General features: G+C 44.0%; 2 protein-coding genes across 4 annotated transcripts in view; both read right to left on the bottom strand.

Moving 5' to 3' along the window:
• Window positions 1–23207, bottom strand: part of OFD1 (OFD1 centriole and centriolar satellite protein) — an 83133-nt gene that overhangs the window by 34268 nt on the left and 25658 nt on the right. For all 3 annotated transcript variants that reach the window (XR_013223941.1, XM_077296780.1, XM_077296781.1), the window contains exons 11-15: window positions 19709–19782; window positions 19142–19233; window positions 7429–7618; window positions 6673–6803; window positions 6251–6362 (exon numbers count right to left, since the gene is read on the bottom strand). Coding sequence is in view for 2 of the 3 variants with exons in the window: in XM_077296780.1 (XP_077152895.1) it covers window positions 6251–6362; window positions 6673–6803; window positions 7429–7618; window positions 19142–19233; window positions 19709–19782 (599 nt within the window). In the remaining variant the exon portion in view is untranslated. The remainder of the gene's footprint in view (window positions 1–6250; window positions 6363–6672; window positions 6804–7428; window positions 7619–19141; window positions 19234–19708; window positions 19783–23207) is intronic.
• LOC143817557 (uncharacterized) lies at window positions 7844–13853 on the bottom strand. Its single transcript, XM_077299050.1, has 4 exons — window positions 13322–13853; window positions 12369–12874; window positions 9219–9292; window positions 7844–7944 (listed from the first exon to the last, which is right to left on the bottom strand). The coding sequence occupies exons 1-4, from the start codon at window positions 13775–13777 to the stop codon at window positions 7844–7846; spliced, it is 1137 nt and encodes a 378-aa protein (XP_077155165.1). The 5' UTR covers window positions 13778–13853.

Here is a 23207-nt window from a genome sequence, read left to right on the forward strand (position 1 = left end):
GAGGCAACTCGGAGTTGCGCAAACATTTAGAAACTTTCGGCATTTTCACAACAGTTTTTTCCAGTTTACTCAAAATGTGAGTAGGTGGGGCAGGACCAGGACACAACTTAGGTGTGATGCCACAACTTGCCTAATTCATGATGAGCTGTGGCGTTCCCAGAAATCTCATTCCAGAGAGTGGTGTAAAATTTGAGGCAATCACAACGCTACTTGTCAACAGTTCCGGATTCATGAAGAGGCATTCACCAGATCCTGGAATACATTGGCTCTGTCTGATACCCTGGGTCACTGATTGAGGTTGTAGTGAAACCGGATCATGGGTTAAAGTTTTAGAGGTTTCAGCCAAGAGGGCTAAACATCATAACTTCATATAAGGCATTCAAATTAGAGTCAATACTGTTTTTTTCAGAATAATTTAGGAACTAGTAAATGGTATGGGATACATTTAAAACCTTTATGAGATATGTGATTATCAAGGTGGTGGCTAGGGAAAAACAATAGAGAGATAATTTGCGAAAAATAGAGCAAAGATTGGGGATTTTAGAAGAAATGTATGTATTACCAGTGAAAAATGAGAACAGAAATAAATGGTAGGACTATGATATAGGAGTACAAGAGTGCAAATTAAAAATGATCATCTCCTTTACAAAAATGTCTTTCCCCGGAATAGGAAGGAAATGCTTATCACATAGGGTCAATAGTAATAGTGGGCCCTCTCAGGTTCTGACACTAATCAGCGGAAGTGGTAAAGTCTTGACTAGAGAAATAGATAAATTGAGTTAAACAGTACTTTGGGAATTTACTGTGGTGTGAAAAAGTATTTTCCCTTCTTGATTAGGCATAGATAACACAAATAAACACAAGAAATTTCTAAATGAAGGTCTTTATTATTAAGGGAAAAAGAAATCCAAACATACAGGGCCCTGTGTGAAAAAGTGATTCCCCCCCCCCCCTTAAAACATAAATTAACTGTGGTTTATCAGATCTTTGGGAACCCGAGTTCAATTTCCCTAGCCACACCTGTTCTCAATCAAGAAATCACTATAATAGGGCCTGTCTGACAAGGGTAAGTAGACAAAAAGATCTTCAAAAGCTATACAGTATGTCACAAGTCAAAGAAATTCTGGAAGAAATGAGAAAAAGTAATTGAAATCTATCAGTATGGAAAAGGTTATAAAGCCATTTCTAAAGCTTTGAGACTCCAGAGAATCAAAACATCCTGAAGGAGAATGTAAGGCTAACTGTTTGTGACCTGAAGCTGAAGCGCACTTCAGTTATGCAGCAGGACAATGAGGCAAAACGCACCAGCAAGTCCACCTCTGAATGGCTTAAGAAAAACAAACTTTGGAGTGGCCTATTCAAAGTCCTGACCTTAATCTGATTGAGATGCTGTGGCAGGACCTTAAAAAGGCGATTCATTATCCAATGTGGCTGAATTACAACAATTCGGCAAAGATGAGTGGGCCAAAATTCCTCCATAGCGTTGTAAAAGACTCATTGCCAGTTATCACAAATGCTTGATAGCAGTTGTTGCTGCTCAGGGTAGCCCAACCAGTTATTAGGATTAGGGGCCAATCACTTTTTCACACAGGGCCCTGTAGGTTTGGATTTCTTTCCCCCTCAATAATAAAGACCTTCATTTAAAAACTGTATTTTGTGATTACTTGTGTTATCTTTGTCTAATATGTAAATTTGTTTGGCGATATGAAACATTTAAGTGTGACAAACATGCAAAAGAATAGGAGATCAGGAAGGGGCAAACACTTTTTCACACCACTATATACCTGCTGTTGAATTACACTTACATTGAGAAAATAAAGGAAGCACTGTTGTTAAATGTAGATCTCTCAAAATGATCAGATCAAGGCACTGATTTATTAAACGCACCGATAACACTTGAGGAGATCTTTGGGGCGGGTTCTTATTTGCTAAAAATAAAGCGCCCGGTATTGGCTTAACTTCTTTTAGAGATCTGCAAGATATTTTAAATTTGCTGAATAAACTATTATTTTCTATCCAGCAACTTCCTGCTTCGTTGGTGAAATCTGAAATAGTTTTGATCTTAATGATAGGTAAAGATCCATTTAGTATTCAATCCTACAGTCCAATCTCATTATTGAATTCTGACCATAAAGGGATTTTTCAGGACTTATTTTTTTCTATTGGGCTAAGCATTTATCAGCAGGTAGTAGCCAACTATCTGCCTGTTCTGCTGTCCGACAATCTTTCAAAGCCCATAGTGGTCACGGAACCGATTCTGAAGGCGATGCTCCTAGTTCCTGTGACATCATATTGACAGAGCAATTCCTACTCTTCCGCTGTGCTCTGTTGAAGGGGTATCACTACCAATGTCATGTTGATTGACAGCCAGTTTAACCTAATGCAGCAAGGAGCCGACTGTCCATCAAAATAGCCCAAAGCGGAAGAGGAGGAACTGCTCTGTTTATTAGATGTCACAGGAAGTAGGGGAATCGCCATCAGGAGCAGGGAAAGATTTGCATACAGCAGAACAGGCAGGTTGTTAGCAAATGCCTGCAGATACGTGCCTCCCCCTTATGAGGGGACACAATGTGTAGAATAAATTAAAAATAAATAAATGAAAAATAGCAGGTAAAAAAATATATATATTGCTCAAATTAATAAAAGGAAACGCTAAGATACCACTTCTTAGATATCACTGAACAAAATATTACAGTTGTTCATTACATAGTGGAATGTGTTTAGAACAATAAAACATAAAAATGATAATTGTAAATCAAAATTAATATCGTGTGGAGGTCAAGATTTGGAATGATGCTCAAAATCAAAGTGGAAAATCGAATTACTGTCTAATCCAGGGGTGGGGAACCTCATGCACCAGGGCCATTTACGGCCCTCAATGATCTTTTATCAGGCCCCCGAGCAGATTCTCAGGGCAGGGAGGCCCCCGAGCCGCATTCTTGGGCAGGGAGGTGTATTTTGATTGCCACCAGCTCATTAATTTCTTCTTGCTGTTAGCACACACACGCAGTGTTCACTACTGACCACTGAAGAGCATGCAATGAAAGATTACATCCTGACACCAATACCAGAGTCAGGATGCACTTTGTGAGTGGAGTTTGTATGGCCCCTGAAAGATGGTATAAATATCCAAATGGCCCTTGGCAGAAAAAAAGATTCCCCACCCCTGGTATAATCCAACTTCAGTGGAAATGCCTCAAGACAAGGAAATGATGCTCAGTAGTGTGTGGCCTCCACATGCCTGTATGACCTCCTTACAATGCCAGGGCATGCTCCTGATGAGGCGGTGGCTGTTCTCCTGAGGGATCTCCCACACCTGGACTAAAGCATCAGTCAACTTCTGGACAGTCTGTGGTGGAACTTGGCGTTGGTGGATGGAAAAAGACATGATGTCCCAGATCTGCTCAATTGGATTCAGGTCTGGAGAACGGGCAGACCAGTCCATAGCATCAATGCCTTCATCTTGCAGGACCTGCTGACACACATCAGCCACATAAGGCCTAGCATTGTTATGCATCACAAGGAACCCAGAGCCCAGTGCACCTGCATATGGTCTCACAATGGGTCTGAGGATCTCATCCCGGTACCCAATAGCAGTCAGGGTACCTGTGCAGCCCTCCAAAGAAATGCGTTCCCACAACATTACTGACCTATTGCCAAACAGGTCATGATGGGGGATGTTGCAGGTAGCAGAACATTTTCCACGGCATCTCCAGACACTGTCACATCTGTCACGTGCTCAGTGTGAACCTATTCTCATTTGTAATGAGAACAGGGCACCAATGGCGAATCTGCCAAGCTTGGTTTTCTCTGACAAATGCCAACCTCCTGCTGGGCTGTAAACACAACACCCACTTGTGGACATTGGGCCCTCATACCACCCTCACGGAGTCTATTTTTGACAGTTTGAGCAGACACATGGATGTTAGTGGCCATTTTGCAGGGCTCTGGCAGTGCTCCTCCTGTTCCTCCTTGCACAAAGGAGGTGGTAGCGGTCCTTCTGTTGTGTTGTTGTCCTCTTCTGGACCCCTCCACATCTCCTGGTGTACTGGCCTGTCTCCTGGCACATTATCTGCTCCATGCTCTGGACACTGGGCTGACAGACATAGCTACCCTTCTTGCCACAGCTCGCACTGATGTGCATCCTAGATGAGCTGCACTACCTGAGCAACTTCTGTGGGTTGTAGACACCGCCTCTATGTGTATATACTGTATATCTATTCTATTCTGGCGCGTCACGCTGTGATCTTTCTGTACGTGGCAGATGAAATGTTGGAATTTCAAGGACATGAGTGTGTAAAAATCGGACGGCATTCGCATGGTCCGAGTGACGTGCAATTTTTTTCTCGCACCCATTGACTTTTATTGGCTAGTCTCATCCGATATACAAAGACAATCGCAGCATGCTATAATTTTTTGCTCGGGGACTCATAGATTAATATTGGTCAGAGTGCAATCTGATTTTTTATCGGATTGCTCCAGTCTGTTTTTCTCACAGATGAGTATGAGGCCTAATAACCCCACGGGAGTCACCGCCGCCAGGTATTGCGGTGCTCGCCGAGTTCTGCAGTTGCTGTTTGGTTACAACCTATGTAGGTGAATTCTGTGAACGCTCCTCCTTAAGCTGGTGACAACGAGGGAGATTGCTTTAATCCTTGGATTACCATCGAACCTGGGGTGAGTATATTGGGTTAATTTAAATGACTAAAGAATGTGTCTGTTTTATTTCAAATAAAGTGATTTCTCCTTGGTGTGTGTTTAACACTTTGCTTACAGGTTTAGTAATGAGGGAGTCTGGCTGACACCTCTTCATTACTACACCTAGAGCTTAGTGCCAGTGGCAGGGCATCGGGAAGAACCTGGGCTAAGTGCCAGTGTGGTGGTTTTAATTACAGCAGGATCTTACCTACCCATAAATACAGTTAAAGAGAGGTATCCACATTTACTCAGGAATTCAGACTTCAGCCTAAGAGAGGTATTGACACTAGACACATAGGATCCCAGCAGTTTGAGACCACCTTGTCATTGGTTGCTGGGCATGCATGAAATGGCCAAATTATGTGCTAAGCGTCTTAAATTTTTCTTATTATCCAGAGCAGTATTGCTATTCATATTTTATATATTCCATGTCTACAGTGGGTACGGATTTTTGGTCAAGTGGGCGGTCCTATCAGTGACTGACAGCTCTCTTTATATACAGAACAACTTGGTGACCATTCTTGACTGGCCCAGCCAGAGTCCTGACCTAAACCCAATTGAGCATCTCTGGAGAGACCTGAAAATGGCTGTCCACCAACGTTCACCATCCAACCTGACGGAACTGGAGAGGATCTGCAAGGAAGAATGGCAGAGGATCCCCAATTCCAGGTGTGAAAAACTTGTCGCATCATTCCCAAGAAGACTCATGGCTGTACTAGCTCAAAAGGGTGCTTCTACTCAATACTGAGCAAAGGGTCTGAATACTTATGACCATGTGATATTTCAGATTTTCTTTAATACATTTGCACAAATTTCTACATTTCTGCTTTTTTTCAGTCAAGATGGGGTGCAGAGTGTACATTAATGAGAAAAAAATGAACTTTTTTGAATTTAACAAATAGCTGCAATGAAACAAAGAGTGAAAAATTTAAAGGGGTCTGAATACTTTCCGTACCCACTGTACATGCTTTAGCACGACAGAGTACAACTTCTTTTGTAAATTATTTACAAAAGTGCCAGAATAGGCGCTTCAAACATTTCTGGGGCAGCTGAGGGCTGGTATTTTTAACCTGGGACAGGGCATATAAGCATGAAAAAGAAGGTGTTGAACAAGAAAATAACACCATAAATCTTTTTTTTTCCCCCATTTATCAAATATCTTTAATTACCTCCAAAAAGTTTTCATTGCTGTACAAAAACGCATGCAAAAAACGCATCAAAAACACGCATTATTTACATTGCGTTTTTCCTGCCAACAAATTCCTAGAGATGCAGAAACGTTGCAGAAATTTCTGTTTTCAAATACTCAACCTGTGCACAAGGCCTTACAGCTCTTTAAACTGCGTGTATGAAAAACTTTGAAAATGTGCCAGGTCAGGAAATTGCCCACACTTGAACTGGTTAATGGAACACTACAAATGGCTTTAATTTTGGTTACAGTTCCCCTTTAAATGGAAATTTAAACACATAAGGAAATTGGTCTCTTAACTGAAATGCAATAAAACAAAAAGATATGTAAAAGAAAACCATTTATTAAAGAAAAGAAACCGACCTTGTTGGGTTTGTCTCAGCTGAAACTCCAGTTGTTCAACTTGGCCACCTAATCTTTTTGATGACTCTTCGCGGCTCATTAACTGCATTTTCATTTCCAACCCTCGTTCAATCTGAAACCCAAAAGTATATAGAATCAGACATAGAGCTCTGTCTCCTGCTCGTAGGACTTGCCCTACTGCTACTTTATATCTACTTTGGTCCCTGAAGACACAATACTAACTGGTGTGACCATTGTTCAACCACTGGAAAACACTGTAATGTGAAATGACAATTCTAAGGGAAAACACGTAATCCGCTCAGAAACCCCCAAAATGTCGACTCATTTAAAATCTGCATTAGAAATATAAAACATAGATTCTCATTGGTTATAAGCCACCACATTGATGGGTTCAATAGGAGATAACTCCTAGAGAAGCTCACCTCTAATTCCAGCTGTCTTTCCAGGATTTCCCGTTGTATTTTGAACTCATTTTGCTCACTCTTCCTGACAGACTGCAGCTGATTCATTTCTTCTTGGAGCGTCAGTAACTCAATGGATGGCTGAGAGGTTCCTGGAAATTATAAGTATAGTGACAGTGTGTAGATTAGAGGTCACTGTACAGTAATAAGTGTATATATTGCATTTCAAATAACAGGCGGTAGAAGGAAGATAATGGAGAAGTACAGCCATATTATATTGTGCCACCTGAATACTGGGCACAAGACTGACAGCAGCATTAACAATTACAAAGCCAAGGAGTAAAAGTGAGACTACGACAAGAGACAAGTGCAGATCTCATCCTAAAGAGATGTTTTCTCTGGTTCCTTGATGGGGCTGTTAAAAGAGATTTTTCCCCACTTTAAAAGTTGGCTTCTTCTACTTGGACAGAATGTGATGACTGCAACTGGTCAATGGCGGCAACGATCACGTGACAATCCACCAGATATTGATGCCAGCAGATCTGAGGGGGACAGAGCAGTGAGTGCGGGAGGTGAGCATGGAAACTTTATTCATTATATCACCCTCGGCTGAGTCAGAAAAACTTTTAAAGTAAGGGAAACCCCTTTACACATAGCACAATTCATGTTTTGTAGCTTATGGTTATTAAGGAAAGGTATTATAGCTTTATAAACAAGTGGATCTCTGCATAGACATGGTTTCATATGATAGAAAACATAATTTATGGCATCACTTACTTTCTTTGAGGATGAGATTTTCTTTTCTTAGCTCCTCGACTTGAGGTTTTAATAAATGGACTTGACGCTGAAGGTCAGCCTTCTCTTGCTGTACTAGAGGATATGCTGCAAATTCTCTAAGCTTCTCAGTCAAGGTTTGGTTCTGTTGAGTCAGGATGGACAACTGTGCTTTCAGGGTATCCACCTCCACCTAAATATATTAACTTACAGTCAGTAGCATTACTACTCCCCTCTTTACACATTGTATCTTCTCCATCAATTATGATAAGCATTACCTAACGTGTGCAGCAGGTCAGTGGTGGTCCAGCTCTTCAGACCTCCACCGAATGCTCAGGAAGCAGTTGTGAAGCATGCAGCTTTGGCAGGCAGATATACTCAGCTCCTGCTGGAGTAGTGTACAGGCTCAATAGAAAGTCTACGAGCTCATACTCCACTGTGTGCACAGGCTCATGGACTTTCTATTCAGCCCATACACCAGTCTGTGGGTGAGCTGCAGGAGAAGTTCAATGCTTCTGCCTGACAAATTACACATTTAAGAGTAGCTTTTTGAGCAACCAGTGGGGGTCTAAGGATATAGACCCCAACCGATCTGCAGGACATTTTATATAGTAATTTTTTTTTTTTAAGTAAGTGTAAATGTAAGTACAATTTAAAAAGCATGTACCCAGTAGACCCGAATGGATGCCATACAGAGGCATCTGCACCAGGAGAACTCTATTGTAAAAAAAAAAGTATACCAAGTAGTATACCTTATTACTGGAAGCCTCTGTATGGAATAGAGCAGGTGACTGTGGTAACCATACAGAAAGTTTGATGTAAACCACACACATACCGCCAAGCCCAAATAGCCATAATGGGCTACTGTCAACACCAGCAACTAGTTTGCTAACAAAATCCAGAAGATAAAAATCCAAAATGCATCAATTCAAGTGAGAGATAACATATGCCCCCGCCATGATTATGAGAATGGATGAAATACTAAAAACTCTTTCACATCACTAGGATGGCAGGGAAAGGAATTGCTAAACTGGGGACAAAGCATGAGAGGCGCTGATCCATGCAATAAAAAGGAATAGTGAGCAGGTGGATCCCCAGGAATCTGTGGAAAGGTGATAAATATTGAGTCAAGACCACTGGTCCGATCTACAGCAAGAAGCAGAATGAGGAGTCAAGAAGCATTTTATATACACTTCTTCATGAAAATCCAAATATATATACAGTAGTGTTCAAAATAATAGCAGTCCAACATGACTAACCAGATTAATCACTGTTTTGGTATAAATTATATTACCACATGTTAAACAATTTACCAGTTGGTGCAGTAGAATATAAGAAAACCAACAGACTCATTATTCAAGATCTGCAGGTTTTTGAGTCTTTGAAAGGGGGTGTGCTCAAAATAATAGCAGTGTGGAGTTCAATTAGTGAGGTCAATCATTCTGTGAAGAAACAGGTGTGAATCAGGTAGTCACTGTTTAAGGGTGAAGCCAGGACAGGTTGTACATGCATTTGTCCTTGAAAGCCTGAGAAATATAGGTCGTTTGAGACATTGTTCAGAAGAACAGAGTACTTTGATTAAAAAGTTGATTTGCGAGGGTAAAACTTATAAAAAAGTGCAGACTATGTCAGGCTGTTCAGCTAAAATGATCTCCAATGCTTTAAAATGGAAAACCAAACCAGAGAGACGTGGAAGAAAATGGAAGACTACCATTTGAATAGATAAACAGCCAGAATGGCAAAGGCTCAGCCAATGATCAGCTCCAGGATGATCAAAGATAGTCTCAAGTTACCTGTGAGGACTGTGACAGTTAGAAGAAGCTTGGGTGAAGCTAATCTCTTAGCAAGAAGTCCCTGCAAAGTCCAACTGTTAAAAAAAGACATGTACTGAAGCGGATACAATTTGCCAAAGAAAACATCAACTGGCGCAAAGAGAAATGGAGAAACATTTTGTGGACTGATGAAAGTAAAACTGTTCTATTTGGGTCCAAGGGCTGCAAACTGTTCATCAGACGGCCCCCAAACGCTGCATTCACGCCATAATACACTGCAGACAGTGAAGCATGGAGGTGCAAGCATCATGATATGGGCATGTTTCTCTTACTATGGTGCCGGACCGGACCTATTTACCGCACAACAGGGACCAGTTTGCATATAGTAAAATACTTGAAGAGGTCATGTTGCCTTACACTGAAGAGGATATGCCCTTGAAATGGGTGTTCCAACAAGACAATGACCCTAAACACACTAGTAAAAGTGCAAGATCTGGGTTCCAGTCCAACAAAATTGAGGTTATGGAGTGGCAGCCCAATCCCCGGACCTTAATCCGATAGAAGACTTGTGTGTTGTGTGAGGCTGTGGCCTCTGATACAGCTAGGGGGTGCTGTTTGTTCTCCACAGAATGTGCATGCAGACGGATGAAGTCCATAGGTGTGCATGAGAGTCACGGATTTCCGGTCCGGGTTTTCCATGTGGCCACAGGTTTGTGCGTGTGTTTAAAAACCCTGCAGTAAGGGGTATGGGTGTGTCAGGCAGTGTCAGGTGTCATGTCAGGTCAGGAGTGCAAAGTGCACGTCAGTGTCAGTCTGGTGTGTGCTGGTCTGCAGTGCATGGAGGCAAAGGCCAGCAGAGCCAGCCCCCATGGCAGCTGAATAGCCTGGCACCCGCAGCGTACACAGAGATGCAAGTCGTCCATGGTACTGGTCTCGGATGTGGACAGTCCTGTGCCCAGAGGTGGATGTCCTGTGCCCGAAAGAGGACTACATGGGAAATGATTGCAAACAGGTGGATATGGTGCCCGGCTGCTATCCGGAGGATATCCTGAACTGTGTACGACTGTATGAGTAAAGAGTCTGTAAAGAGACTGTGCTACAGGGATGCAGGACACCCACAAGAACTAGTCAGAGGAGGGCAGGCGTGTGTAGTGTCTGCAACATATGAGGCTGTGTGTATGGAGACGTATAGAGACTGAGATGGCGTGCGGTCGCCCAGGGAAACTGGACATGGGAAGTCTGGCCTGTTTAGGGAATGCAAATCTAAAGCCATGTGATATGTATTGCTTTGAACCGGTGTAAACTGGTCACTGATAATATCCACTGAAGTTATATGCATTTATGTGAATTGGACTTTAATGCTGTGAAGAAACACATTAAAAGAGAGTTTTGTGTTTGAATTTGTGGGTCACTGCTTCTTCACTGCGTACGATGCTACTGCAGCCTTACAGTTGACATCAAAAATGCAGTTTCTGAGACAAAGCCAACAAATGCCCCAAAATTGTGGGACAAAGTCAAAGCATCCTGGGCTGGAATAACAGTTGTCAGGTGCCAGAAATTGACTCTATGCAACATAGATATGAAGCAGTTCTAAAAAAAACTGTGGGTAACAACTAAATATTAGGTTAGTGATTCACTGGAATCCACGAAAAAAAGCCGGATTACTCACCGGTAATGCTCTTTTAGTGAGTCCACGACAGCACCCTACTGGAGAGAGGGATCCGCCCCGCAGGAACAGGAAACCTATTGAGAAATAAATGGGGGCGGTCCGCCTCTCCTCCTCAGTTTTGATTTCAGAGTACCCGGAGGACCGCCAGTATTAGGCAAATATCATTTATTTCATTGTTTAAACTTATTTGCTTATGATTAAAAGGATTTTACTCAAATAATATGCATTATATTAACATAGGGAGGGATGTAAGAGGGTGCTGTCGTGGACTCACTAAAAGAGCATTACCGGTGAGTAATCCGGCTTTTTACTCTTCGCCACGACAGCACCCTACTGGAGATCTTTCAGAGACCATCACCTAGGGAGGGGACCACCGTGCTGAGGACAGTCCTGCCAAAGTCTAGGTCAGAAGTTGACGATAGGTCTAGCCTATAGTGGTTATAAAATGTAGAAGGGTTTGACCACGTTGCCGCCTTACATATAGTTTCAATCGGGACGTCTCCCCTCTCTGCCCAGGAGGATGCCATCGCTCTGGTCGAGTGTGCCGTTATGCCCTCCGGAGGGTTTTCTTTCCTCGCGGAGTAAGCCAGTCTGATAGCCTCTCTGATCCACCGGGATAAGGTGCTTTTTGTTACTCCATGACCCTTCTTGACGCCCTGGAAGGAAATAAACAGAGCCCTACTCTGTCGCCAGCTGCTGGTCTTTTCAATGTATTTTAACACTACTCTTTTAACGTCTAGAGTGTGATATTTTTGTTCTTCAGGAGTGGATGGATTACTGAAGAAAGTGGGCAAGATTATTTCTTGTGATCTGTGGAATTTTTTTGCTACTTTGGGCAGGTAGGAAGGGTCTGGTTTAAGAATTAGCTTATCCTGAAAGGTTAACAAAAAAGGTGGATCTATAGAGAGTGCTTGGATGTCACTGATTCTCCTAGCTGAAGTCAGTGCTACCAAGAGGGCCGTTTTTAGTGATAGACATTTAATTGGTATTGAGTCTATTGGCTCGAATGGAGAGTCTGTTAGGGCTTGTAAGACTAAATTTAAATCCCAGGGTGGAATCCTAGGTATGTTAACTGGATTCATTCTTTCGCAGGCCGTAATAAATCTGGATACCCATCTATCCCCCGCGATGTTATGGCCATAGAGGGCTCCTAGCGCTGAAACATGAACCTTTAAGGTGTTTACAGTTAGACCTAGTTCTCTCCCTTTTTGAAGAAACTCCAGGATAGACTGTATCGGAATTTCTGATGTGTCGGTAGATGTATGGAATTGAAAAAATTTTCTCCATACTCTTGTATAGATTTTTGTGGTGGAGGGTTTTCTACTATGGAGAAGCGTATCAATTAAACCCCCCGAGAATCCTCTCGATCTTAACATCTGCCTCTCAAGTTCCAGGCCGTCAGGTGTAGATTGTCCACCTGAGGGTGGAAAAACGGACCCTGGAAGAGAAGGTTGGGCGTTGAGGGGAGGACCCAAGGATCTGAGACCGACATGGTCTGTAACCATGAGAACCATGGTCTCTTGGGCCAGAATGGAGCTATCAGTACGACTCTCGCCCCTTCTTCCCTGATTTTGCGTATAACTTGAGGAAGCAATATGATCGGAGGAAACGCGTACGCCAGACTGAACTGCCAAGGGGCTTGGAGAGCGTCCAGAATGTCCGGATGATCCGCTGGAGATAGAGAAGCAAATCTCCGGACTTTTCTGTTTTTCCTTGTGGCGAAGAGATCTATCTGAGGACGGCCCCAAAGAGATATTATGTCCAGAAATATCTGCTGGTTTAGACACCACTCTCCTTGCCTCAGGGTGTGTCTGCTTAAGAAGTCCGCCTGCTGATTGCTTGCTCCCCTTATGTGCAATGCAGTAAGGGATGTTAGGTGACTTTCTGCTAGATTTAAGATTTCCGTAGCAGAAGACATCAGAGTCTCTGATCGCGTACCTCCTTGCCGATTTAGATACGCCACCGTGGTGGTGTTGTCGGACAGGACTCTGACGTCTTTCCCCCGAATCTGTGGGAGGAAATGGTATAAGGCGTATTTTACAGCATTCAGTTCTTTAAAGTTAGAGGAGCTGCAATTTTCTTCCCTGCTCCATAAACCCTGGCAATAATCGTTCCCCATATGAGCGCCCCATCCATGAGGACTGGCGTCAGTGGTTATGGTGTGAGATGGCGTTATTACCCATGGAACCCCACTCAACAAATGGTTTGAGTCTAGCCACCACTCTAAGGAAGTTAAAACCTCCTGAGATAAGGTTATTTTTGTATTTAGGTGACCAAATAACCGTCTATCCTCTTGTAAAATTTGATGTTGTAGGACTCGAGTGTGGTGTTGAGCCCATCTCACTGCTGGTATACAAGAGATAAGAGACCCTAGTAACGACATAGCTTGTCTTAGGGATATACGAGGATTAGTTATTGCGGCTAGGACTTTGTGTCTGATCAGTAGGATTTTTACCTGCGGCAGGAGACACTTTTGAGATATGGAGTCTAACTGGAACCCCAAAAACGCCTGACGGGAAAGCGGAGTGAGTCTGGATTTGTCGGTATTGATTATCCAGCCCAGGTCCTGTAGAGAGGAAATTGCGTGAGCCAAACGATCGGCACATTGAGTAACTGAATTTCCTATTACCAAAAAGTCATCCAGATAGGGCACAATCAAAGTTTCCTTCTGGCGTAGGTATGCCATCACCTCTAGCATTATCTTGGTGAAGATCCTCGGCGCTGTTGAGAGGCCGAAGGGTAAGGCCGCATACTGGAAGTGACGAACCTCGTTGTTGATTTTTACCGCCACTCTGAGGAATTTTTGGTATCTGTTATGAATGGGGAGATGATAGTAAGCATCCTTTAGATCAATGCCCCCCATCATACAGTTTGGGAAGAGGAGTTTTATGGTGGACCTAATGGACTCCATTTTAAATGTATAATTTTCAATGAATGAATTGAGTTTTTTAAGGTTTATGATGGTTCTGAAAGAACCGTCGGGCTTAGAGATTAAGAATAGGGGAGAATAGAATCCCCTACCCCCCTGTCCCACTGGCACTTGGACTAGGACCCGTTTTGATATTAGGGTTTGAATTTCAAGCTCTAAAGCCTGTTGCTGTATAGGCGAGCTGAGAGTTGTTATAATATAAGACTCGTGGGGTACACAAGAGAATTTTAATTTAATTCCATCTCGGACGATATTTAAAACCCACGAGCTAGATGTTATCTTCTCCCATTGGGTGGTGAAAAATTTAAGTCTGCCCCCAACTGGTATGTCCTCAGTATTTGTCTTTTGGGGGGTTGGGTCTTCTAAACATGGTACCTCTCTGCTTGTCGTCTTTAGGGGTCCATGTTGTAGACCTATCCGTTTGCCTCCTTTTGCCAAACGGCCTCCTTTTAAAGGCTCTCCTGTAAAACGGAATAGAGGTTTCAGGAAAAGCTTTCTTCCTGTCCTTTGCCTTTTTGAGTATCTCATCTAAGGTTTTACCAAAGAGGTACTCACCCTCACATGGGATTGCGCATATTTTAGACTTAGATTGCGCGTCCCCTTTCCAACTCTTCATCCATAGGGCTCTTCTTGCGTTATTTACAAGGCCCGCAGATCTTGCTGCTAAACGGAGTGAGTCGGCGGAGGCGTCTGCCAGAAAGGCCGCTGCTCCTCGTATTAAAGGGATGGCTGCTCTTAGTTTTTCCCTCGAGCTTTTCTTTTCAATTTGCTGGTCTAACTGATCAATCCAGATGATCATTGACCGGGCCGCGCAAGTGCTGGCTACTGCAGGTTTGAATATCCCTGTAGCCGCTTCCCAGGAACGTTTAAGGGATGATTCAGCCTTACGATCCAAAGGATCGACCAATAGTCCCGCATCCTCCACAGGTAGAGTGGATTGTTTGGAGGTAGAGGCTACAGCTGCGTCGACCTTAGGGACTTTGGTCCAAGTAAGAAGCTCCTCGTCACTAAACGGATATTTGCGTTTTGAGGCTGAGGGTAGAAAGCCTCTCTGATCTTGCTTCTCCCACTCTCTTTTAATCAATGTTTTCACTGCTGGAATAACCGGAAAACATCTCCTCTTTCTGTCTGCCAAACCCGCGAACATTATTTCTTGCGCGGTTTGCGCACCCTTAGACTCCTCACACCCCATGGTATTTCGAATAGATTTTACCAAGTTGTCCACACTGTCCAAGGGGAAACATGAGCGTCCCTCAATCTCTGATGAGGATGATGATGCTGGACATGATGACAGGGAGGCATCTGACAGTATCGGTTGGTCACTGTCGGAGTCTGACACAAGTGTTGGCGTTTTAGATTTAGAACTACGCGGTTTTTCCTGGGTCATATTTTTTAGTTCTTCTCTAATAATGGCCCGTAGGTCCGTAATGGACACTGCTGCTCCCTGTGTTTCTTTTAAACAGTCCTCACAAAGTTTTTTGGGGTATGAGTCAGGGAGGGGCTGGTTACACAAGGCACATTCCCTGTGCTTCGTTTTTTGTCGTTTTTTGCTCTAAGCGTGTAAGTAGAGAGAGAAAGGGAAAAGAGAGAGATAGGGAGACAGCGTTAGCTTAATAGGTAGAGTTCACAACTCACCCAGTGAAGCAAATAATACCGGATCAGAAGGCCGAGATCCTGTTCTGGAACCGTCGCTTTTACGAGCGGTGTCCGAGGATCCTCTGGCGTGATCTTTGGCGGGGGGTACTGGAACTCCGGTTGTAGGGTCCATGGCACCTGGGGATGACATCTCTGCATCGCCGATTCAGCGTTAGTGAGCGCTTTAAATAGAGCGCCAAAACGTTTTTTTTTTTTTTTTTTTTTCTCGCGCATGCGCAGATCAGTGCCGGCTCCCCCGCCCTGGATCCGGCCTAGGCGCCCCGGAAGTCCAAGAACCACTTCCGGGGTAGCCTGTATGTGCGGCGGTCGGCGCACGCGCGGCCCGGGATTCAACGCCGGCCGCTGGAAGGTCACCTTACCCGGCTCCTGCTGCCGTACCGCACGCTGGGAAGGACGCCGGTCGGCCTTTCCCGGACCCGGCCGTCTGCCCGCTCCATCAGACGAGGGGGGAGCCGTCTAATGGAACTCCCCCGACGCTGCTTCTGAGCCGCAGCCCCTGCCGTTCTCACGGATACTGCGCAGGCGGCATGCAAGCCCAGGTATGTCTTCTCAGTAAGAGTCCTGTCGTTCCCGCAGGAACAGGAAACCTAAACTGAGGAGGAGAGGCGGACCGCCCCCATTTATTTCTCAATAGGTTTCCTGTTCCTGCGGGGCGGATCCCTCTCTCCAGTAGGGTGCTGTCGTGGCGAAGAGTAAAAAAGTATATATTGTGAGTTTGTAAAGACAAATGCAGGTCTTATTGGGGGGGGGGCGGGATAAGTTGGGATTGCGGGGTTCGTTTGGGGGGAAAACTTTGTACTGAAAACAAGAATGTAACATGTCAATTGTAATGTTATTCTTAATAAAAATTCATTTGAGTTAAAAAAAAAAAAAAAAAGACAAATGCAAGCAGTTCTGAATTAGAAAACAGTGTGCAATGTTCCTAATGCTGAAAATAAAAACTAGTATGAAGATTTTGTGATTAAGGCTAAGTGCACATGTTGCAGAATTGCCACGGAAATTTTCGCGGGAATTCCGCAACTCCTGCCGCAGGTATATCGCATGCGTATTCCCGCTAAACACTAGCGTTTTCCAAGCGATCTGTAGCATCGCTTGGAAAACTGATTGATAGTTTGGTCACAACCTAACCGAATACAAAAACGATCACACTTTAGCCACGATCAAAATTTGGAAGAAATTGGGTTCTGCCCTGGTTCCTGCCCTTTCACCTCTAACCAAAATCACCGATTTATTAGATTCTCTTCCTTTCCGAGCCACCCATGTTCCAATAGAGCAACTGTTTGAAAATGGGACACTTCTCCCATTGCAGGAATTACGCAAGGTCCCTGGGTTGTCGGGCCTCACATTCCTCCAGCATGGAAAACTCTCCCACATTCTCTGCCAACGATCCCATTCAGTCGACTTAGGTAACGTTCACATTTGCGTTGTTGGGCGCAGCGTCGTCGACGGATACCGACGCATGCGTCATGCGCCCCTATCTTTAACATGGGGGGCGCATGGACATGCGCCGGTATGCGTTGTCAAGCATTTTGTGACGCATGCATCATTTGGGTGCAACAGTCAGGCCGCAGCCGACGCTACATGATGCAGTTTTTTGAGCGTCAAATTTCATGTAAACGTCGGACGCATGCGTCACAAAACGCTGCGTTGTGCATGCGTTTTGCGTTGCGTCGCTGCACCCAACAACGCAAATGTGAACGTAGCCTTAGACAGATCTCTATCTCCCTACGAGATCTTATGCGCCAGATTGAAGCCCCCTACTAAAATTCTCTCAACGATTTACCAATTCCTACTTAAAATAGATATACCTTTGAAGAGGGCATACTTAGCCCGTTGGGAAAAAGACATAGGCACACCTCTCTCTGAGCAGCAGATTAAACAAATATATAAAAATTCTCATAGTCCTTCAAAATGTGTCCGTATCCAGGAAAATTCTTACAAAGCCATTATTAGATGGTATATCACACCAAAACAGACTCAAAGTTGGCGCCATAACTCAAACACTGATTGTTGGAGATGTGGAACTAGTGTAGGCGACTATGAACACATCTGGTGGTCTTGCCCACGTTTAAGTCCATTCTGGAAGGAGGTGGCCTCGGTTATAAGTAAGTTGCTGGGGAAAGGTCACTCTGAAACCAGAAAATGTTTTCCTAAATCTGCCAATCTGGCCTAATGATGAATGTGCCACTAAACTAGCTCAATTTATTCTTGCGGCTGGGAAATCTTTGATCCCGATTAACTGGAACTCATCAACAATACCCACGAGCCAGCAGCTGTACTCTAAAATTAATCAATTGTTTCAGGTGGAGGAGCTAGCAGCAAGGGTTAACCACACCGTCACTGCATTCCTTAACGTTTGGGCACCATGGACCCAATTTAGGTCTCAGTCAACCTATCTTGCGACAATCTCAACATAATCATGTCCCATCCCAAGGTGTCATCTCAACCCCCCCTCGTCTCTCTTTCCCTCCTTCTCCTCCCTCTCTATCTCCTTATATCCTCTAACTAGAAGCCTTTTTCTATTTTTCTTCTTTTCTTCTCTTAATTTGGTGTTTTAAAATATGTTTGTAAACAAGAAGATAACCGTAAATTATGATAATGCAGGATTAGGTTGAATAATACCCCATATATGATGATTAATACACCTGTATTTCATTTAGTTGACTATAACCTGTTACAATTACACGGAAAAGTTTGTAATATGCTGATTTTCTTAATAAAAAGAACATTGAAAGAAAGAAAGACAGGCTGGTCACACTTGTCAAACATAGTGTTTGACAAGTGTGACCAACTTTTTACTATTGATGCTGCCTATGCAGCATCAATAGTAAAAAGATCTAATGTTAAAAATAATAAAAAAAATAAAAAAAATGGTTATTCTCACCTTCCGACGGCCCCCGAACTCCTCAGCAGTGCACGTGGCGGCTTCCGTTTCCAGGGATGCTGTGTGTGAAGGACCTGGGATGAAGTCATGGTCACGTGACCGTGACGTCATCCCAGGTCCTTCACACACAGCATCACTGGGAACGGAAGCTGCCGCGTGCACCGCTGAGAGGCGGGAGTACTCCGGGGGCTATCAGAAGGTGAGAATATCACTATTTTTTATTTTATTTTTTTTTTTAACAGTGATATGGTGCCTAGTCCGTTGAGGAGAGTCTCCTCTCCTCCATCCTGGGTACCATCCGCACATGATCCGCTTACTTCCCGCATGGTGGGCATAGCCCCATGCGGGAAGTAAGCGGATCAATGCATTCCTATGTGTGCGGAATCCCTGCGATTCCGCAAATTAATGAACATGCTGCATTTTTTTCCGGAATGCGTTTCCGCTCAGGAAAAAAACGCAGCATATGCATACAAAATGCGGATTGCATTCTTTTAATAGGATGCTTAATGTGAGCATTTTTTTTTGCGGTTTTATCACGTTTTTATAGCAAAAAAACCCCGAAAAATCCAGAACGTGTGCACACAGCCCAACTCATATTTTTGAACACACTGCTATTTTGAACACAACTGAATATACTACCGGATAGAAAAGGAGTTCAAAATGATGCAGCCATGTGACAGGGCAGTACAGCAGCCATGAAAGGTTCCTGTTATCTTCTAGATTTCACCAGTAAGATGTGCTTATTCACTACTGATAACTTGGGTTCCATGGATGAAACATTTCAGACCAAAAACACGTGCACTCACTTGAAGTTGCGCAGAGCGAGAGATGGCCTGTTCTACTTCCTTTTTCTTCATGTTAATTACAATCGTATCTTCCTGTAACCGTGCTGCATCCTCTAACAATATAACAAAGGTAAAATGGTGTTACACAATATAAAGTATTTTACACAACAGGAATGATGACTCCTGCTTGGAGGAGGGAGGAAATGGCTTGAAAGAAATCTGAGCTGATTCTTGGCGGAAGAGACATGAAGAAACACCTCCATGGGGGATGTAAATTCTATTTTGTAACCGGAAGGCACTATCTCTGTGACCCAGAAGCCATACTGATGAATACCTAATCAGCACCACATGAAGACCCCCCACACAGCCCACCCAGGGCACGAGCACATCATTAACCAAGAACTGCAAATAAAGATTAACAGCAACCACAAGACGGATTTCATCAACCAAGGTATCATTGTAATCAGTATAACAGCGCCAACCTGACACTGTCTGTAGGTTACTGTGCACAATCCTGCTGACAGGTTCCCTTTAAAGGGGTTAAACAATAGTTGAGTTTCTGACTACACATCCTCTATGGTTACCAACCTCTGTTTCTTCTCTCTTCTTCACTAACTTTCTGGGTTTTCGTCAAATATTCTTCTTTTAGTTCAATTTGATACCTACCGAATACAAACAAAGTATTGTCTTCTATTACTGTGCAAAGGAACATGAGTGACAGAATTAATGTAAGCAGCAGACACTCTTCCCAATGTTTACAGCACGTGTTATCATTACAAAGACAGGTGCGGAGAAGGGCAATTTTCAGACAAGACGTTTCTATAGTATACAGTGGTGTGAAAAAGTGCTTGCCCCATCCTGATTTTCTATTATTTTGCATGTTTGTCACACTTAAATGTTTCAGATCACCACACAAATGTACATATTAGACAAAGATAACACATGTAACACAAAGTTCAGTTTTTAAATGGATAACAAGATGAATGGCCACATGTATATCATAAGGAAGGGTATAACGTGGCACAGTTTGTCAAGGCACTTTCAGATTGAACATAAACAAGATCCTACTAACCTAAAACTCATTATTGTCAAACAAATATCGTATTTCGCACTATAAGACACACTGGACTATAAGACGCACCCAGGTTTTAGAGGTGGAAAAAAATATTTGAAGCAAAAAATGTGGTAAAATATTTAATAACATACTATTAGATGTGGTGTTATTATATATAATAGTATATTATTATGTTGGAAGCTACAGGTAGAAGACGGTGCTGCGGGACCAATGTGTTGTCTGTAAAGTACTATATGAAGACGCTGGAGGGCGAGTATAAGAATTGGGTCACAGGGCTTATATTTAAAGCACCACTCCAGCACTGAAAAATAACACTGGAGTGTTGCTTTAAGATTCCATGGGAGAACTATAACTCCCAGCATGTCAGTGGATCTGCAGGACAGGAGTGGCAGAGTGGATTTTATGTGTTATTACTAAACTTTTAATTAATTCTTACTTGTACAGGCTGTGCTCAGTGCAGGTCCTGCAGCCAGCCACGCTAGAAAACCAAAAGTCTCTCTCTCTACAGCTGACAGGACCTGTGGCGAGGTAAAGAAAGACTGGAGCATCACATGACCTCACAGAGCCCTCCTTCTTGTTACCTTGCTAGTGCAGTGTCTACAGGAACTGTGATGACATCATGAAGAGGGAAGGCTCTGTGCTGTCATGTGATGCTCCAGCCCGCCCTCTTCATGACCTCACCACAGGTCCTATACGGGAGCACTTGGCATCAGAATAGCCCGTGCTGGGCTGTCAGGAATGCGGCGATCCCTCCTGTGGCACCCCGCTCCTGCTGCCTCCTCCTCCACCGGACACACAATCTCCTCAGCCACTGCAGGAATCCAGCGCTGGGGTAACCATGTGGGTCCGCTGTTTAAGTGAAGGAATATTCATTTGCTGCTCTCCGCCCACTGCTAGGCGCTGACAGGTGGGCGAGGAAGCGGCTAATGAATATTCCTTTTAAGCATCGGGACCACGTGGTTTCCCCAGCCCCAGATTCCAGCAGCGGTGAAATTTTCCTGCCTCCTGCGAGTGCGATCCCACTCCGCCGCTGCCCCTGTTCTGATGCTCTGCAGTGCAGAAAATCTGCACTTCAGGAGGCAAATAGCGCTCTGTCCCTCCCCGAGTCTTTCCGTATGACTGAGCAGTACTGTACAGACCCATATGGGGATATCTGGTGCCATTTTTACCCATTTCCCAGTATGAAAATGTAAAACTTGGGGCTATCACACAATCTTGGTGGTAAAAATGTAATTATGTTTTCTCCACTGTCCAATGGTATTAAAGTCTGTGACACACCAGTGATGTCAATATAATCACTGCACCCCTAGAGGAAATCATTGAGAGGTGTAGTTTGTAAAATGGGGACACTTATGGGGCTTCGGCTGTTCTGTCACCTCTGTCAATGTAACATGGCACCCTCAAACATGTGGAACAAAATCTGCACTGTAATATGGCACTACTTTTGTTTTGAGCTTTGCATTGCACCAAAAAATTGTTTTTGACCACATATGGGGTATCGGTGAACTCACAACAAAATTTTGCACAACAAATTTTGGGGTCCATTTTATCCTGCTACCCTTGTGAAAATACAAAATGTGGAGCTAAAAAGATTTTTGTGGGAAAAATATGATTCTTTTATTTCATGGCTTAACATTATAAACTTCTGTGAAGCACCTGGGGGTTCAAGGTGCTCAATACACATCTAGATAAGTTCCCTAAGGGGTCTAGTTTCCAAAATGGTTTCCACTGTTTAGGCACATCGGGGCTCTCCAGACGCGACACGGCATCCACTAATTATTCCAGCAAATTTTACATTCAAAAAGTCAAATGGCGCTCCTTTCCTTCCAAGGACTGTGGTGTGCCCAAATAACAGGATTTTTTGGTTGCTTACCATAAAATCTGTTTCTCGGAGCCTTCATTGGGGCACAGGAACCATGGGTGTATGCTGCTGCCACTAGGAGGCTGACACTATGCACAAAAAAGTTAGCTCCTCCTCTGCAGTTTTACACCCCCCACCAACTGGCATTCAGAAAATCAGTTAGTGAGAAAGCAGTAGGAGGAAAAACAAGAAAATTGAAAAAAATACAACCACAGATATTTAAACTGTAAACATTGAACGTAGAAAAAACAATCATAGAACAGAAACACAGAACACAGAAGAACTGATCAATATGGGAGGGTGCTGTGTCCCCCAAAGAAGGCTCCGAGAAACAGATTTTTACGGTAAGCAACCAAAAAATCCTGTTTTCTCTATCGCTTCATTGGGGGACACAGGAACCATGGGACGTCCCAAAGCAGTCCCTGGGGAGGGAAAAAACAAACTTCCATCAGGTCGAAGAACTCACCACTGCCTCCTGCAAGATCCTTCTGCCTGAGCTGGCGTCCGCCGAAGCGTAGGTTTGGACCTTGTAAAATTTGGCGAACGTGTGGACGGAAGACCAGGTTGCCGCTTTGCAAAGCTGTAGGGCGGAAGCCCTGTAGTGCACTGCCCAGGAGGCACCGACTGCCCGGGTAGAGTGAGCCTTAATCCCAGGAGGGGGGGGCACTCTGTTGACCCGGTAAGCCTCCAAAATTGCCATTCTGATCCAGCGAGCAACGGTCGCCTTGGAAGCCAGCAGACCTCTACGCATGCCATCTGGAATGACGAAGAGAGAGTCCGTCTTCCGAAAAGAAGCTGTTCTGGCTAGTAAGATCCTCACCGCCTTGACCAGGTCTAGCTTGTTCAAAGAAAGTTCCAGAGGATGAGTCGGAACAGGACAAAAAGAAGGTAGAACAATGTCCTCATTGAGGTGGAAGGCGGATACCACCTTAGGAAGGTGGAGGCCATAAGACCACCTTATCCTGGTGAATAACCAAGAAAGGTCAGCAAGAAAGGGCCGCCAACTCCGAAACGTGGCGGATGGGGGTGATGGCCAAAAGAAAAGCCACCTTCCAAGATGGAAATGATAGGGAAACCTCCCTGAGGGGCTCAAAGGGGGAACCCTTCAGGACCTCCAGGACAAGATTGAGATCCCATGGGTCCACGGGAGC

This window comes from Ranitomeya variabilis, chromosome 3, assembly GCF_051348905.1.
Source record: "Ranitomeya variabilis isolate aRanVar5 chromosome 3, aRanVar5.hap1, whole genome shotgun sequence".
NCBI lineage: Eukaryota > Metazoa > Chordata > Amphibia > Anura > Dendrobatidae > Ranitomeya > Ranitomeya variabilis.